The sequence below is a fragment of the Acanthaster planci genome, linkage group LG13, assembly GCF_054643075.1.
Source record: "Acanthaster planci isolate LZ-2023a linkage group LG13, COTS_SCS, whole genome shotgun sequence".
In the NCBI taxonomy this organism is placed as follows: domain Eukaryota; kingdom Metazoa; phylum Echinodermata; class Asteroidea; order Valvatida; family Acanthasteridae; genus Acanthaster; species Acanthaster planci.
This window is the reverse complement of record NC_141789.1, coordinates 5,139,857-5,159,303: the sequence shown is the minus strand read 5'-3', so window position 1 is coordinate 5,159,303 and position 19,447 is coordinate 5,139,857. Positions and strand designations below refer to the sequence as shown.

The 19,447-nt window shown below is 41.6% G+C and overlaps 1 protein-coding gene across 7 annotated transcripts in view; it reads left to right on the top strand.

The window, feature by feature from the left end:
- The window catches only part of LOC110982475 (uncharacterized), a 64,839-nt gene that overhangs the window by 31,390 nt on the left and 14,002 nt on the right, over positions 1-19,447 (top strand). For all 7 annotated transcript variants that reach the window (XM_022240888.2, XM_022240889.2, XM_022240892.2 and 4 more), the window contains 7 exons: positions 1,299-1,372; positions 1,790-1,886; positions 13,119-13,207; positions 13,971-14,076; positions 15,168-15,329; positions 17,208-17,325; positions 18,005-19,182. In XM_022240888.2, the coding sequence (XP_022096580.2) occupies positions 1,299-1,372; positions 1,790-1,886; positions 13,119-13,207; positions 13,971-14,076; positions 15,168-15,329; positions 17,208-17,325; positions 18,005-19,182 (1,824 nt within the window). The remainder of the gene's footprint in view (positions 1-1,298; positions 1,373-1,789; positions 1,887-13,118; positions 13,208-13,970; positions 14,077-15,167; positions 15,330-17,207; positions 17,326-18,004; positions 19,183-19,447) is intronic.

Below are 19,447 nucleotides of genomic sequence, written 5' to 3'. Positions count from 1 at the left end.
ACTTCTTCAAGAAGAGATGAATATGCATGATTGTACCTGAAAGCTGTTATCAACATGTACCGTTATATTGCACCAAGCAAAGCTTCAAATCATGATTACATGTAGCTCATCATTATTTTCTTTAATTAAATAAAGTTGATTAATTGAGCCGGCAGGACTTATTAATTTAACACCTTAAGTATGTTTAATGGACACCATTGTAACATAGAGCTAACAATAAGCAATACTTACACGTATATAGCATATTATACAAAAACATGGATGTCTTGAGCTGTGATTTTAAATGCTTCAAGGATGGACTGATGGTAGTTGGTAAGGTGTTCTTCCTTTGCTGCATACTGAAATGCCCGTAAACCATATGCATTGGTTTGACCTGTGCGTGGAGTTAAACGATACTGGTATTTTTGGCAGGAGCAAAGGTTCCTTGCCGGGCAGTAATCAGTCATTAAATCCTGGAGATAATCTGGAGCCAAACTGTGCCATTCTAAAGCATGTACATGTATGGTCCGCATGAAATTGCAAGAAAAATGTAACCTTTAACTTCAACCTGATTGCATCGCACACAACCCAACAAGGTTATGCAGGATTTCAATGGTCCCGAGGGGGTTAGGGTTAAATGTTGGTCATGATCATCAAGAAAATGTGTTTTTGCACACACAATTTGCAATAAGAGCAACTATAATTAAAAAGGAAAACTGTAGTTGTGTACTCGTTACTGATGGACCAAGCAAAGAAAGTGTCATGGTAGAGTAAACCATCTATTCTGGGCATATTTGTGCCCAAGACTTGTGTGCACCAAAATGCACAGGGCATTAAGCCCTGTTAAAAATGTGACAGGAGGCACCTGATTTTTGCTTGTGAGAGATTGTTGCCGTTGAGGCTGTTAGTTTGTACCTTTCAACAGTTTGGTGGGAAAACTGAACCAAAGTGGTCCTGTTAATCAAGTTTTACGAGAAGGCACCGAGCAAATGTTTGCATGTACATGCATTTGACACTAGTTGCAAACTTAAACCTTAACCCTAACTCTCCTGAATCCTTCACCTGTTGGAGGATTGAGGAGGGTTAGGGCTAATGTTGTCAAATTCAATGAGATTCTATGTGATTTGAACTTAACGCCAAGAGTTACAGGTTGCTATCACCATATATAGGTCATTGAAAATTTGACCAGCCAGGACTGAAGCAAGTAATTGCCAGCTGCTTGAAATGAATTCGTTCAAAGGTCATCTCATTGCTTTGTACTGACAGATTGCCAACAAGATTACGACACACGTCACATTGTATTTTTATATGACTGTCAGGTTACCAGGCTGGTCGGCTGCGCAGAGGAAGATGTCAGACGATGTCTAGACTATTACCATGGTGTGTTTGGCAGGTGAGCAACTGACCGTTGGACCAGAGACTTGTGCTTGAGATTGTTTGTCACCAGAACTGAAGCCCGATTCGCGAGGGATTTCAGTTTTCCTTTGTTCCTGAGCTCAATGGTTTCTGCAGTGTTTTCAGTCCACAAAGAGCCATGGGCACCATCAGTAGCAGCGATTTTGGTAGAGGCTTGCTTCTTGAAATTGTTTGTGGCATTTGTTTATATTTTGGAAAAAAAAAGTCTCCTTTGCAAAAGAAATACGGCTCAGGAACTGCTGCTGTTTGATTTCACCAACAGAAGAGGCTCTTGAAGGATTTAATATCATTGAAAGGCCGACTTGTATGAGCCTTTCAATTTGGCATAGTTTCTATATAAGTGATGTTACAATTGCCCCTCTGAGAACTGCATGCTGGTGTTATTTTGCATCAGATACAACCAAGAAATCGTCAAGTTAGCTGCGACTACGTTCTACTCCAATCTCATGACAGATGTCAACGTTGTCTGTGAGATGTCGAACATTAGTGAGGTAAGATTCAAGTGCTTAAAGGTTGCATTTTTCCTCAAAGAATCGAAAATACCAACTCTTTTTTTAAACAATAAGATTCCACAGCCACAATCCTTTACAAAGTTGGACATTCGAAATGCTAACCCTTGGTAGCCTTTCAGTTAAGATTTACGTGACTTTTCATATTGTATTGTCATGTTTTTTAAACGGAGACTGTGCTGCAGTGCGATACATGTTTCTACTTCTGCATGTTCATATTCCATTGGCTACTTGGAGCTTAATTCTGTGTATAAACTTTATGGGAACTATCTTAGCAGTAATTGTCAGAAATTCAACTTGTTGCAGCTGTTGGCACAAACTGGCTACTCTGCAAACACAGTGCCATATCCTGTCAGTCCTGGTCATAAAGTAGCTACACCATCTCCAGAGGCTGACATACAGACCTTATCTCAGTGGCTTTTAATCCTTTGCCATTAATGGCAATCAATCAATCCACTAATGACAATGAAGAATAGGTGGACCTCCCGAGACCGGTAGTGCTTTCCGATCAATTAATTACAGTAAACCAGAGCTGTCGGGGAAGAAATTACTTAGCCATGACCGACGAAAACTGATTCCTTACAAATCATGGAGAGGCAGCATGTCAGCCATTAGTTTCATGACAAAAGCATCACTGGAGTCACTGCATGTCTGTGTCTGATTTGTGGGACTTGGTTTATGGACGAACTGTATAGGCATAGATGGAGGATCCCCACAAGAACCCATGCATCAATTGCATCAATTGCATCACAGTGAGTTCCAGATGAGGTTTGTCTCCTACAGTACTCTTTTGAGCTCAGTGTTTGCTCACGTCAGCAACTCATGCACTGTGGCTAGAGTGCAGTACGGCACCATGTAAATCCTGTAGAGTTTACTGGCTAACAGCTGTAGCCACTTCCCATAGACATGTATGATACTGCCAGCCACAGCCAGTAGATTCAGACAGGGCCTTTATTGTCGATCTGTCCAGCTCTCCCTGCATGCATTTGAGCCACTAGCCACAAACAATCAGATTTTCTTGTTAAACTGTACTGTGGAAGTAAATTTGAAGTTATTTACATATATATACACATGTATATATAGAAGTTTAAGTGTGCAAGTTTAGAGGGAAAAAAGTTTGCAAAATATAGAATTATGAAAAAGTATACTTTTTTGTTATTGTGTTTTTGCATTTGTAAAATGGTGGTTTGAATTTCTCTGATTCAAGGGAACACACAACAAAGTGAAATTCCCTGCTTTTTGGACAATTGAAGACTAACCAAATCTGTATCAATCACATACAAGCAAGTTAATAACAGCTTTGCATGCATTTCGCAGGACCAATCGGTGGTCCTTCTGTGTGTAAGTCAGAAATAGTGCCCCCGCGACCATTTGCAACATAGATATACAACCGCAAATGTATGTAAAGATCCAAGCTTGTTCAGTAGTGATTACTTGAAATGATATCAAGTTCAGTAAGATGACCGATGGTACCCAGGTTATGATAATAGTAGAGCAGTAGATGCACGAGTACCAGGTAGATTTGGATGGGCGTGCATTTTGGGGTCGTCGTTGATTATTGACGCTGCCAGGGTTGTTGGTGGTAAGGTGTTCAAGGTTAATTCTCTCTGCTTCTATTTTACGCTGTTGATTTCTGGCAATGATTACCAGCCTTATAACGGACACTGTGATTAAAACCATGCATGGAATTAGAACAGTGTCCATCAGTATGGCTAAAAGCATTAAAAAGGTGTGATTGTTAAATATATCGGCTATTGGAATTGATCCCTGTTTAAACATCTCCAAACTGCCAAAGAATAGTCCCACGCCATAAACCAGTGAAATGCCCCATGCAACCAGAATAATGCAGACGCATAGTTTGTTGGACATTAGGCGCACATACTGCATTGGAGTTGCTGTCTTGAAATATCTGTCAGCTGCAATGATTGTAGAATTCAAGAAGTAGCCAGTAAAAGCGGCAACCATTAATGCAAAAAGCAGAAGCACAAGTGGCTTGTTAATGAGAAGCATCTCATCGGTCAGACTGATGGTTACTGCTGTCACCAAGCAGGTCAAACAGTCATTGATGTATAAACTGATCAGGAAATAATTGGAATGATTCCTGAGTTTGTGATAGATGGCTACAGAGAGGATGACCCAAAGGTTAATAAGACAGATGATGATACATATTGCAGATAAGCTCGCCCTAAGACCTACTGATAGTGTCAAAGAACCGTCATTGCTTGAGGAGTTGTTCAGCTCCATTTGAATTCTACCAGTGAAGACAGTGGCGTCATAAACGTCTTGAAATTGAAGAATTTACATCAGTGTCGTCATAAACATCTTGAAATTGAAGAATTTACATCAGTGTCAAACCCTTTTGATGCCTGAATTGGTTCAAATGACAATGCTTCCTTAACTCCTACAGAAGTGACTCCAAAGCTGTCATTCTGCTGTTGATTTTTCTTATGGAGGAACTGCAGCTGGTCAATTCAGAAGAGTCTCCTTTGCTTTTTTGCATGTTCTGTGTTAGCGCTGTCAAGTCTGTAGGCCGATTCCAATTCTTTGAAGCCATAAAATGATAGGTAGATGCTCTTGGCTTTTAAAGACAGCTAAGTGTTCTTAGTTTTTGGATTTGATGAAACAGCTGAGCCAGGACCGGACTTCCTCATTAAAGACACCCGCTCACGCAGTTGGTTTTCAATGATGCATTTGGTCATTGCTCAATTTTCAGCAGAGAGATTTCAGTGTCTGTTTACCACACACAACGTGCCCCAAGGTATGTGGGTGCAGGTCCACCATGTGCTCTGCTTCAGTCTTGTGCCTCGGACATCTTGCATGTAGGAATATCCAATCCCGTTCAAGACGTGGCAGGCAGCCTAAGATGTGGGGTCAAATCTTGCCAAGATTGCTGCGCCACGGCGTCACTTGGTTCCAGTCCCTGTGGCTGTTTTTACACAGTCATCCTAGCTTTTTGCCTCCCAAAGTTTCTTTCTGAAAGGCATGCTCTCTTGCTCACAACCGTTGTTTCTGTTGTAATTTGAAGCTACATGTTTCCTTCAGTGACTGTGATCACAAATGACCTATCCGGGTCTGCCATGGATGGCAACAAACATAGACTTCATCATAAGACTAGTGTACGGTATTTCAGGAATATATGTAGACAGTTGCAGTGGAAACTTGTAGTTCATTCTGTGCTGTTCTTTCAAGCAACCAGCTATTTCCTCAGGATCCATCTGAATATGGTTGCTTTTCCCACACAGATTTTCCAGCACTTCAACTTTCTCACTGAGAATCCACCAAAGTGTGAAGTGTCACAGCTTAGCTTTAACCACTTTTACTCTGCAACCAGAGTGCCTTATTCCATCAGCACTGGTTTTGTCAAATGGCCGTGCACTCTCTAAAGGCCTTGACAACAGACCACTGCAGCGACTTCAATAATGCATGATTTGTTTTTTTTATTCAAAGAGTCAGTTGTCGGCTACAGCTCCTGACCATAGCCTCTGGAGGGTTCCACACATGCTCATACTCCATTGGCTGGTTGGAACTTCTGTGTATAAATTTATGGGAATTGATGCAGTTACTTTCTCAGCAGTAATTGTCAAAAGTTTAATTTGTCAAATGTGTCTGCAAACACAGTGCAATATTCCATCAGTCCTGGTCGTTAAGTAGCTACATCATCTCCAAAGGCTGACATACAGATCTAATCTCAGTGGCTTTTAATCCCTTTCCTGCGTGTTGTTCATTTACCAATCCATTAATGGCAATCAAGTTAGATGGACCTTCCAAGACTGGTATTACTTTCCGATCAATTAACTACATCAAACTAGAGCTGTCAGAGAGAAAGTTACATGAACTTAACCATGACCGACCAAAACTGATTCCTTGTAAATCAGGGAGGCGAAGCATGTCGGCCATTAGTTTCATGACGTAAGCATCACTGGAGTCACTGCATGTCTGTGTCTGATTTGTGGGACTTGATTTGATTGACAAACTGTATAGGCATAGATGGAGGATCCCCACAAGAACCCATGCATCAATTGCATCACAGGGAGTTTCGGATGAGGTTTGTCTCCTACAGTGCTCTTTTGAGCTCAGTGTTTGCTCACGTCAGCAACTCATGCTTTGTGGCTAGAATGGAGTACGGCACCATGTAAATCCTGTAGAGTTTACTGGCTAACAGCTGTAGCCACTTCCCATAGACATGTATGATACTGCCAGCCACAGCCAGTAGATTCAGACAGGGCCTTAATTGTCGATCTGTCCAGCTCTCCCTGCATGCATTTGAGCCACTAGCCCCAAACAATCAGAGATTTTCTTGTTGAACTGTATTGCGGAATTCAATTTGAAGTTACATTATTTACATATATGTGCTGTAGAAGTTAGTTTAACAAACTTTCTCACTGAGAATCCACTGAAATTCAGAGTGTCACAGATTTCGTTTAGCCACTTATCCTGCAAACACAGTGTCTTATTCCGTACTCCTGGTTTTGTCAAATGGCCATGCACGCTCCAAATGCTGACACAACAGACTGCTGCAGCGACTTCAATAATGCATGATTTGTTTTTTTTTTATTTAAAGAGTCAGTGGTTTGCAATCTGGTTTAATGGAGTTTCCTGAAGCCAGTATTAACTGCATATCCTGGCCTGGTTTTGTCAAATGGCCATGCACGCTCCAAATGCTGACACAACAGACCGCTGCAGTGACTTCAATAATGCATGATTTGTTTTTTTTTTATTTAAAGAGTCAGTGGTTTGCAATCTGGTTTAATGGAGTTTCCTGAAGCCAGTATTAACTGCAATCTGTCAATTCGAGGACAACACACCAAAACTGTCAATACAGCAGTTAATTGGTAATGACTGACAAAAGCTAATTTCCTGAAGATTATGGAGGCAGGGCATAGTGGCTGTCACTTTCAAGATACAAACTCTGCCCAAGTTATTGGATGTCCATGGCTAATTTTTACAACTTACTTTGAAGGAAGGACTACATGTACACTTACATGTACATGTATATGGGCATATAATGAAAGTAATATTTTTAATACTAAATTGCATTCATAAAGTGCTTTAAAGAGGTGTTTCTTCATGCTATTCAAAATTTAAATACTGTAAGTGTGTTTCTTGAGTTTATCTGTCATGGGTGAATCTATATATGCAGTGGGAGCTGACTCCAGAGAGTTGGTGCAGTGGCAGTAAAGCTCCGCTGACTGTAACAGACATTGGTGCGCTGGCCTACAGCAAAATGTACATGTCACGCTGGACCCATGTACCAGTTTGTTTTGTCCCAGAGATTGTCAGCAGATTTCCTCTGAGCTTTGGTTTTGTTTATTATCAAGAGTTAATTCTCACGCCTTGCTTAGGGCAATTGCATCTGTACTCCAATGCAACTTCTGTACTTAGGAGGCCATTTTCAATCTGCAAGCTATTCTAACTGAATTTGAATTCATTGATAAAACTAAATTTGAAATAAGAATTGAAGTATTTTCAGGTGAAATATGCTTGTGTGATAACAGCAAAAAAATTGGATTTATTACCCATAGGATTTGACATTCACATGTAGTTTGCTGAACCTGTATTCATTAGAAATTGGGTGAAGCACTGGAGATTTCACACTTCAGCACTTCATCTTAATGATAGCTTGCCATGCATTGCACAACACTAATCTGTGTTCGCTCTGCACGTATGCAAGAAAGACTGCTCCCAACGCCATTTGCATTATTGCCGTGCCGTTGAGAACATACATGGCTAAGAACGTACCCTGTGTAATGCTGACAAGTCCGAGTGTGATAAGGTTCATGAAGAGAGTGTTTGGAACCCATGCAATAATGATAGTGGCAAAGTACGTACAGAAGTACCAGACTAATTTATGTGAATGCCGCCTTCTGGGGCCAACCGCTTCATTGGCGACAGCAGGTTGGCGGTCACCAGCCACATTTCCAATATTGATTCTCTCAACTTCTATCTTACGCTGCTGCTTCTGGGCAATGCGTGCCAGCGCCACGACGAATGCTGCAATTATGAGCAAGGAGGGAGCCCCAAAAACATCCATGAGGATGACTGTTCGACGCAAGAAAGCTTTGCTCATAAACACGTCATATATTGATAGGAAATTTGCATCAGAATTGAGCACATCAGCAGCAAATGAGCCAATCAAGGTGACAGTTACCAGACCCCAGGTAAGTATAACAACACAGGCACATACTTTGTTGGACATCAGTTGCACATACTGCATGGGCTTGGCGATTTTGTAATATCTGTCGGCAGCAACAACTGCGGAGCCCAAGAAATAGCCACAGGCGCAAGCGTTCAGCAGATTGGCAAGCAACAACACTAGTATCTTTGGCAAATAGACATTTGAGTTCAGGTTAAGTTCAGTCAAATGCAGCAGAATGACAATAAGCTCACCAACAAATAAACTCGCCATAAAAAAATTTGAATGATTTCTGAGCCGGCGGCTGAGAATGATGGAGAAGATGAGCCAAAGGTAGAAAAGACAGGCAGTTGTTCCTAGTACAGTTAAAATCACTGTAACTGTCATTGGCAAAGTAAAAGAAGCTTCAGTTGTGAAAGAATTGTTTTTCTCCATTGTGGTATTCTGGTATAGCGTAACAAGTTTAAACTTTGGAAAACAGTGAACATTTATTTATAGGTTAGTGATTGCCTCATACCATGTGAATTCAGTCAAAATTCCCTACGCGTTTGTGAAGTTTCTTTAAACAGTTTGTCTGCCGATTCTTAAATCTGTTCACTGATTTTGCCTTCCTGATCGGGAGCATCCAGGATATCTGTTGAAATTTGGGCAAGTCTTTTACAATGCTGTTGTCATCTCTGAGCTTTTATTAACGAAGCTGTATGCAGCAAATTGGCAAGGGCTCCAGGGTGATGTGGCAAGGGCTTTGAGCTAGTAGACTAGAGTGGGCTCTCTTTTCCTTGCAATGGAGGCTTCTTTAGTCGGAACTGAACTTCGCTGGTTCATGAATAACTGGGAAATGTATGCACACGTCACGGGCACTTTGCAACCAACAAATTGAACACTCCGGACCAATGCGGCTCTTCTATCGATGAAGGGATGGCTCTGCTTCAGGTGGATAAGACAGGAGGGGCCAATTAAGGGAACTCTGTTGGATTCCTCACCATTGCAAGAATATAGTCACCTTCATGTGTTAAGCTTCTTGGATCCAGTATGACTTCAACAGGTGGTGTGGAGAGATTGTTCTGGATCAAGCTGAAAGATCCTCAGATGCTCTTGCTGTTTGCACTGAGCACATTATACGCTTGGTTCTCAAAACTACGCCGCCATGGTGGGCTGCTGCTCATTTCATCCTGTCTCGGAAACCACAGAGTTACTGGTATTTGCGGAGGATTTGGCAACATCCCTTGAAAAATCTCACTTTGAAACACAGTTGCTTGTACTTATTCCATAAGTACATGTACTACAGAATGCATGCAGGAACTCCTATACACAAGTCTTGCCCTGTCTGTACATCGTGCGACCTGCTTTCATACCATCTTTTGCCTTAAGAGCCACTACAGTATGCAAGCCTTCTGCCAGTTTTCCCACATGTACTGCTTCACAGTGAAACTCTCAATTCGAGGACAAGAAAATTCGAGGACAACACACCAAAACCATCAATACAGCAGTTAATTGGTAATGACTGACAAAAGCTAATTTCCTGAAGATTATGGAGGCAGGGCATAGTGGCTGTCACTTTCAAAATACAAACTCTGCCCGAGCTATTGGATGTCCATGGCTAATTTTTACAACTTACGTTGAAGGAAGGACTACATGTACACTTACATGTACATGTATATGGGCATATAATGAAAGTAATATTTTTAATACTGAATTGCATTCATAAAGTGCTTTAAAGAGGTGTTTCTTCATGTTATTCAAAATTTAAATACTGTAAGTGTGTTTCTTGAGTTTTTCTGTCATGGGTGAATCTATATATGCAGTGGGAGCTGACTCCAGAGAGTTGGTGCAGTGACAGTAAAGCTCCGCTGACTGTAACAGACATTGGTGCGCTGGCCTACAGCAAAATGTACATGTCACACTGGACCCATGTACCAGTTTGTTTTGTCCCAGAGATTGTCAGCAGATTTCCTCTGAGCTTTGGTTTTGTTTATTATCAAGAGTTAATTCTCACGCCCTGCTTAGGGCAATTGCATCTGTACTCCAATGCAACTTCTGTACTTAGGAGGCCATTTTCAATCTGCAAGCTATTCTAACTGAATTTGAATTCATTGATAAAACTAAATTTGAAATAAGAATTGAAGTATTTTCAGGTGAAATATGCTTGTGTGATAACAGCAAAAAAATTGGATTTATTACACATAGGATTTGACATTCACATGAAGTTTGCTGAACCTGTATTCATTAGAAATTGGGTGAAGCACTGGAGATTTCACACTTCAGCACTTCATCTTAATGATAGCTTGCCATGCATTGCACAACACTAATCTGTGTTCGCTCTGCACGTATGCAAGAAAGACTGCTCCCAACGCCATTTGCATTATTGCCGTGCCATTGAGAACATACATGGCTAAGAACGTACCCTGTGTAATGCTGACAAGTCCGAGTGTGTTAAGGTTCATGAAGAGAGTGTTTGGAACCCATGCAATAATGATAGTGATTGCCTCATACCATGTGAATTCAGTCAAAATTCCCTACGCGTTTGTGAAGTTTCTTTAAACAGTTTGTCTGCCGATTCTTAAATCTGTTCACTGATTTTGCCTTCCTGATCGGGAGCATCCAGGATATCTGTTGAAATTTGGGCAAGTCTTTTACAATGCTGTTGTCATCTCTGAGCTTTTATTAACGAAGCTGTATGCAGCAAATTGGCAAGGGCTCCAGGGTGATGTGGCAAGGGCTTTGAGCTAGTAGACTAGAGTGGGCTCTCTTTTCCTTGCAACGGAGGCTTCTTTAGTCGGAACTGAACTTCGCTGGTTCATGAATAACTGGGAAATGTATGCACACGTCACGGGCACTTTGCAACCAACAAATTGAACACTCCGGACCAATGCGGCTCTTCTATCGATGAAGGGATGGCTCTGCTTCAGGTGGATAAGACAGGAGGGGCCAATTAAGGGAACTCTGTTGGATTCCTCACCATTGCAAGAATATAGTCACCTTCATGTGTTAAGCTTCTTGGATCCAGTATGACTTCAACAGGTGGTGTGGAGAGATTGTTCTGGATCAAGCTGAAAGATCCTCAGATGCTCTTGCTGTTTGCACTGAGCACATTATACGCTTGGTTCTCAAAACTACGCCGCCGTGGTGGGCTGCTGCTCATTTCATCCTGTCTCGGAAACCACAGAGTTACTGGTATTTGCCGAGGATTTGGCAACATCCCTTGAAAAATCTCACTTTGAAACACAGTTGCTTGTACTTATTCCATAAGTACATGTACTACAGAATGCATGCAGGAACTCCTATACACAAGTCTGTGTATGCCCTATCTGTACATCGTGCGACCTGCTTTCATACCATCTTTTGCCTTAAGAGCCACTACAGTATGCAAGCCTTCTGCCAGTTTTCCCACATGTACTGCTTCACAGTGAAACTCTCTCCCAGCTGTGGTTCATTCTCCTGGGTTAATCCATCCAGTCTGGTTTTCAACTGCCAAAGAAACTCAAACAGATTTCTTGTCTGCCTGACACAGCTCTCCTTAGTGGTGTTCACCTGCCTTTTTCGACTGGGCAGTGTCCAACCCCTCAAAAGAAGGGCAGTCTCTGCATAATTGATGGAGGTATAAAATGACTCCTCAACGTGAATGCATTTTTCTCAAGAAATGTGGCATGAGTGGTCCCTCAAAATTCTAGTCCCGGGGTCAGTGTGCCAAAGCGCTACTTGCAGTGGAGCTACCATTTCTTGCTGCAGAGTGGAACCTGATTGACAGTTATTTGCTGCCAGGCAAGGGATGTTTATTCTCCGCACAGGCACCGAGGCAAGTCGCTGTCAGCCTTGATGAGAAAATGATTGCATTTTAGCTTGGGCATTAGCAATAACGATGAGACTGCAAGAATTACTCAGTGTTGGGGAAGTCATCAGTCAGAGTCTGTCACTGCTACAGTGTGATCTTCACTGCTGTTCACCAAATTGCTGATCAGACCCTATAGAATCCCCTCAACTTTCGAAAATAAGGTGTACTCTTAATTTAACGTGCGTTCAATGATTAAGACGCGTCAGTCAAAGTACTTCCCAGCCACTTAGCCGTTAGGGATGCTCTTTCTGGCTTTAGCTCGTATTAAAGTTTTTGTTGGTCATATTGTCTACTTTCTATGTTGACAGCTGTGATTTTAGAGAGGCTGCATCTATACTAGTCTCTGGAGGCAGAACCATCAAGCTTAATTGCAAATATATGAGGAACAATTTTAGAACTTCAAACTGTGGCTTTGGGCTGAAATCAGTATGCTCTGCAAACACAGTACTTCATCCCATCAGTTCTGGTTGACCATTGCGTGTACGTTCCTCCAGTGCTGCTGCACAGACCTCATCCTGGTTGGCTGTTGATTCTGCTTTGTCCTCGGTTATTTTTATTCCGAGATGCTTATTAAAGTAATACTGTAAACAAGAGTTGTCATTGTGGAAATTACTCAGCAATGATTGATCCAAGCTAGCTAATGCCCTGAGAAGTGCAGAGAACAAGGCATGAAGGCTGTTAGATTCAGGGCCAAAACCCTATTTCAACTTCTCACTTGTACGTAAATTGTTAACACAACTTGCTCAGAAGGAATCAACAAATATGAACGAAGAGACTCCGTACCTGTGCGGCCATCGCACTCGCGTGCAAACTGAGCACACGTGTGCGCACGTACTTCAGCAAGTCATGACACCCTGTTGATGGGAGAGAATATAATGCATACCTACTACCTGCGGGTGAACAGGATGGCCCCACAGTAATGGTTTCTAATTCTTTGGGGGGGGGCCAGATTTGTTTACATACAGGCAAACACCTCACATCATGCGAATGTCAACTGATTTTTTCCTCCATATTATTCTGAACATATTTTTTCAATTCCGGTCCCTGCTTTCTTACAATGAAGTCACTCTTGAAACGATACAAGTGTACTTTAACCAAAGCTGACTCATTTTCCGTTTCATTTTTATGTCATGCCAGTTCTGTTCTTCAGTACCTCTTAAGAAAATAATGAATTAATGTAATTGTCCAAGGGATGAAAAGAGCTTTTTTATTGTATCTTTAACACCTGCTAATTTTGGTCTGTCTACAGGATTTGCAAAGTATTGATCAGGAGTTGCTAGCTTTAGCTCAAAAGCTGAATGAACTAGACACTGCATGGAAGGACTACATACCACGCCAGTGAGTACCTCATGTTGGACCTACTTTTCTTGTTAACGACATTATAAAATGGACAGTGATGCCAGTAAGTTGGGCATGAAGCATATTACCATTCAGTGTGCAAATCATCATGTTGATTGCTTCCCACAATTAAAGTTGGGACCCATAGAAAGAATTGAATATCACCTTAAGTTCTCCCAGTCGGTAAATGTCATATCTGACAAGATCACTGCTAGGCCGGAATGTGTAATCTGAATGTGGTACAGACTAGTCATAGAAGAATTGCTCAGGATTTTAAATGTAGCAGTTCGTTGCCTGATGGGCAGATGTTTTCCACTCTCGGTGTAAACTTTCCCTGAGATTGCATTCCTCAATTTGTATGTGTACAACCCAGAACCTGCTTCCATGAAAATGGATGTTTACTTCACTATTACCTCAGTGTACATATATATTTAACTCATGGTCTTTCCATGTGAGATTTTGCTCTGTGGTCAGATGCATGCTTTGATACTCAAGCAGCGCATGCCCATAATGAAGGACATCTGGGGTCATTAGGGGAACAGCAACACGTACGTGTACACTCAAGGTCTGTCCTGTCCTATCAGTGCAGCCAAATACGCCATACACAAACTCGTACATGTGCTTTTTTTCAAATGACCTTGCCATTTTTAAATACCGAACTGGTTTATTCCGTCCTCAGAAGTTAACATCGTGTAGGGTATGTGTACCTTTGCCAACAATTTTGCACAGAAAATAGATGAGTTTGTTCTTGCTGTGATTGCAGAGCACAGCAGTGGAGGCAGCCCATGCTGGCCCAGGCAAAAGCCTGGCTGAAGACGATGACCAAACAACTGACCCACCTGGTGGTCAAAGTTGTGGACACAGACAAGGTCAGACCAACACTCCTCACCTCTCTCTCTCCCCCCACTTCATTCCCAAGGACTTTATTGTTTGCTTGTTTTTATAATATGTAACCAGTCACCTCTTACGCCTTATTGGCAGTGTTCTGGAGAACTGTTGTCAACCACTCAAGGTCTGTTTACCAGGGGATATAGAAGCCCTTGAAATTATCAGAAGCTTTTCTTAGAAATGGTTTTGGGACTTTATGGTGTTTGCCATTTGTCTGGATCAGTATTAAACATGACCTTTCTCATCGTAACTGATAAGACTTTAAATGGGGGAAAATAAACTTGCAAAGTATTGAAGTATGTATCCTCCAGTGTGCTTTTTCCCCTTTGGTATTCGTTTGATTGTTTGTAAACCATGGAAGGGATGACCTTTGCTCCATGTAGTCAGGCACTGTTTTGTTATTTCACTATCATGTTTTATGATAATAAACTGTTTTGTGTTTAATATAGTTTTCAGCTTGGTGAAAATAGCCATGTTTTCATGTATGTGTTCCGTTGGTTTCATCTGATATTTCAAAGTGCTCATCCCAGTCCGGCTTACTCAGGGACGCATGCATGATATGACTTAAACAACTTAGTCTTTTGACCTCCAAATGGGCCAAAAGTGCTAAGGGTTGTAGCTTCACTTCATACTCCACTCAGACTGTTACAGTTCTTTGACATTCATCATTCCCATGGCAAAATATGATGGAATTTCCTGCCCAAAGGAAAATGTGTTGTCTGTGTTTTGTACCAAAAAACCATCAAGTGAAAGTATGATTTGCACATGTCATGTAGTACTTAATAGCCTGTAAGGTGAACTTGCAAACTACCATACCATGGGCTTCGTTTAAAGCAGTTTGCAAATTTACCTCTTGAAAGAAGTTACAATAGAAATTTGGCAAGAAATACCCAAGTTCATATGCAAAACAGATGTAGCACTTTACACATACCGGTATACTGTACATTGTTAAGGCCCATTTTTATGCTGCTTTGCTGTACTGAGAGTAGGTTAAAAAATGACCTGAGAGCCTGAATGTCACTGCTGAGAATGAATAATGTATGATTTTAACATTGATTTGCCTATCTTGCAGTTCACATCTGACTTCGGTACAGACGTGGCATCTGTGCCCGAGTCCAGTGAGCCGAGGCAGTTTTCTCGTCAAACCAGCATCTTGAGGCACTCACCCTTCTCAGCATTCACCACCGTCAGCTCCTCTGCCAAAAGGTCACCTGACAGGGTCAAAATTCCCAAGGTCAGTTGTTAAGCAACGTTATTCCAGATTTTGAGACAGATTCTAGCTAAGAGGCTATATTCATCTTAAATTGAAAGTGAGGTTAACTTTTCATTTTGAGAACCATTTAAATGTTTTGAGCAACATTTAAAAACTGAGAGATCTGGAACCCCAAAAAGTCTGACACCACCCCATGTAAAAGATATACTGAAAAAGATAGGTTTGGGCCACACAGTTTAAAATGGCTTCCCCGTAAATAAGGTCCATGAACATGTTGCAGCGATTGAAGGGGCCTGCAGGAGACTTCACTGTAGGCATGCTCTTGATGTACATGTATGTGTACTTTGTCTGATTTTGTCAGAGTAACCCTTTGTAATTTGAGTATACAGTGTTATGATACACGTCCGGCAGGGCAAAAATCAAAAACTAATTTGAGTCAAGTGAGTATATTGCTTATGGTCAATTCCAATTTTAGCGAACGGTTGTAGAGAAAATATGCTAATTGTGAGCGTAACAGACATGACACGAAAGGGACAAGGTATTTTGTCCTACTGTTAGTTATGAAAATTCCCATGAGTTTTTGGATAAAATGCACATGGTTTTGGTATTTATTGAAAACCCTAATGTCATGCTTTAATCAGTCATCTTTTTGGAACAGTTTTACTTTGCATTCTTTTTCCAGAGCTCAAAATGTAGCGTAATAGACATGACAGTTTTGTCTACTTTTTGTAAGCGAACAATTTTTTGTTAGTACAAGGTATGGCAGATATTTCATTGTTATCATAGTAAGGTTAAAAGATAGGAACACACATCATAACCGGTATTCTGTAATATCTCATATATTTTTGTACTTTCAGAGGGGTTGTTTTGTCAATATTTACAAAACAAAAAAAGGATAAAACAGACTTGCTTTTGCACCAGCTAGCTACAGTTAATGAGAGATTTCCACCTACTATCACCCACCATACCAAAACAGAACACATTATTAGTTGATACTCTCATGATTTTGGTTATGGCTTAGTATTTGACAGATAGTATGAATACACTAGCATAACGGACATGACACCCTAATATTCTTGAACAATACATTTAAAGTTCTTTTTGTAGGTTTAAGTGATCTAACAGCTATACTGTAACACATGGAATACAATGCTTAGAGTACTATAGGTTGGAATGGGATTATGTAACAGGGACTAGTGCTGCTAAAAGGTGCCAAGGCTCAGTTCGGGTTCAGTTCGGACATGGTTCAAAAACCCTCAGAAACTGATCAATCTGTTACACTGATCATCAATGTTGTTTCTGCCACTTGTCTTATGGGTGTCATGACTGTTACGCAAAGTGTCATGTCCATTATGCCATTTGTATGAAAACTCAAAGTGGTAGGGAATAATGGTTGCTACACATGTACAGAGATTTAATCCTAACATAGAAGCTGAATTTGCACTAACTTCATTCAAATTTCATGTTGACTATGAATACTTGGTGAAAAACGTAACAAACATGACACTTCTAATGTGAAAGAAATCAAACAACCCATTAGGATCAGTGGCTCAAAAATTGCTGAATGATATAAAAAGTGATTTTCTGTTGACATATACTCTAAAGTACATTTACTGTTTAAAAGTTGAAGGAGACCGCAGGACATTTTTGGCGTTCTTTGGAGACAGGAAGAATGAACTCTTTAAAAATAATCTAATTTCTGTGTTATTGCGATACAGTATACATTATTTTCACTGGTGGAAAAAAATCACTTTGTCATGATAATCATTTGTCCGTTTGAAAATGAAACTTTACACTTTATTTTTCAAGAATCTTAAAGAGCTTAAGTGCAATGTGAAACTATTTTTTTTCACTGAAGTGAACATTTTTCATAGAATTGCCCTCTTGGTCTTTTGGCAGGATGGTTCTGTTCAAGCTGTCCAGTCGAACCTTAAAAGCAAATCCAGGAAGACCTCTGAGAAGCCCAGAGATGTCGGCCTTACAAAAACAGAGGCTGGCGATGTCTCTGGTGCACGGGGTAGGTTTCAAGTAAGACCCAAACATGCTTATATTTAGATGCAGTCGAATGATTTCAGACAAAAGAGAATGGAAAGAAGCTGTAATGAACAAACGAGTATTTTCCTTTTGTAGAGGGAATTATTTGCTGAATGTTTCATTTCAACCCTAACCCCCCAGAGTGAATGTAAAATCACACTGAAATTAGAGGATCGAGGTCTAAATAGGGTTAACAATATTTGAATTTAATAGATATTTCCTTACCACAAGCACATATTTTGCAAACGCTCTAAGCTCTGTTGTGGAGCCATATTTGTTTCAACTGGCCATGCACAGCAGTCAAGTTAATCATTTGAGTTAAGCACACATTTGGCCTCTGCTTACTTCTCATACTTTGTGTGTGTACGTAAATTGGGATAAGACATGTAAATGTATATATCTCCACTGGTTGTGTCTCAAGGCACAACGTGCAGTTTAACCTGTCAGCCATACTTGTGTGTGCATAAATACCAGATTATGGTTAACTGGTAAGCTGAGTGACTGCTATTTGGGTATTGCCGAGTTTTGAAAAATGGAGAAGAGTGCCATGCATGGTTGAGAGCTGTGGTAGCACAGTATTGAAATGCTCAGTTTGGAAACACCAGATTCCCCTCAGCTGTTTCCTTGGAATCTCATGAGGCTCTTACTTATATGTTCTACAGGTTCGGTCTTGTACATGAATGCCGGCAGTGACTTAAAACGAGTGAAGTCCTTGCCAGACATGACGCACCATGACTCTCTGGGCCACGGGCATGGGCTGAGGCGGAATGTCACCACAGCGGACCTGCAACAGGCCCAGACTGCTGGCCAGGTGCAGTTTCACAACATAGACAATGGAGTGGTGAGCTTCTCCAAGAAAGATCAGAGAATCCCGGACACTCTCCCGCAAGAGGCTGATGCCTCTGGCCGTTCCTCAAGATCTGAGGGAGGTGCACCAACACAAGGCACAAGAGTATCGCCGACAGAAGTGGATGCTTTTGAAAGGGATATGCCAGTCCTAACAGAGAGTAGCGATATTGGTGCTCTGGATGAAGTGTACAAAGACAAAGAGAAAATATTAATAGATAGTTCGAATAACAACAGCACTGACAAAGACAAGAACAGGGACTCCCCCAGTTCAGTTATCCCTGTCAAGGAAGACACAGCAGCGACTAGTCCCACTTCAGAAAATGGTCTTGTTACGCAGCCCAGTTCTGGTCAAGACACTTGTCCCGACATTGATATTAGACCTGGTCCTGAGATAGGGCCCAGTACAGACAGTAGTCCTGGTTCAGAGAGAACTGGCTCCACAGAGACTGCTCCTGGTCCAGGTGCAACCAGTCATGCAGAACAAGACGTTTCACCACCTCAGGTGCTGCTGTCACCCAACGTGGTGGCTGTAGACCATTCAGAAATTGAAGTGATGCCACACTCCAGAACTGCGAGCTACTCTGACAGAGGAAGCGAAGCTGCAGTGCTTCAGAGTGGAGGTTTGTCAGAGACGAACAGTCACACAACATCAACACCCAGCTCCCACCCTAATTCATCACCAACAAACTCCCTGCCTCCGCATCCAGCCCCCGAGTCGAAAGCCACCCGTGCGGCCTCCGTGTCCTTCAAGATGGACTCCCTTAAGCCCGAGGACAGCCAGCCGGACGGTTTCTCGTCCAGTCTGGTGGACGTCATGTTCATGACACAGCGCATCATCGGCTTCATGCAGAAGCTGATCGGCATCCTCTGTCCGGCCGATGTTGAGATGCCCCTCGGCCCGGACAGAGACTTCACAGGGTCCTTCAGCATCAGATCATTTTTTGTTCGAGTGGCAGTCATGAAAACTGAGCTGAAAGAAGTAACAGAGGGGGTGAGTCACTCAGTACTCATCCAAACAGAGAAAATTACACATCTTTTGCTTTTTTAATAGGATAGGATTACAAAACATTAAGATGCATAGGTTTCCAGAAAGTCCCAACTTCTGGGCGATGTTGGTCAAACTCGTAGTTGTCACATGCACTTGCCCTTTGCTAGGAGGATTGCTGCGTAGAGTGGCTCTGTGACTTGAGCTCCAAGTTGGGCTAGTTTGGACCTGCCAACAACGTACGCGCATTTAACATAACTTCTGGGGGTAT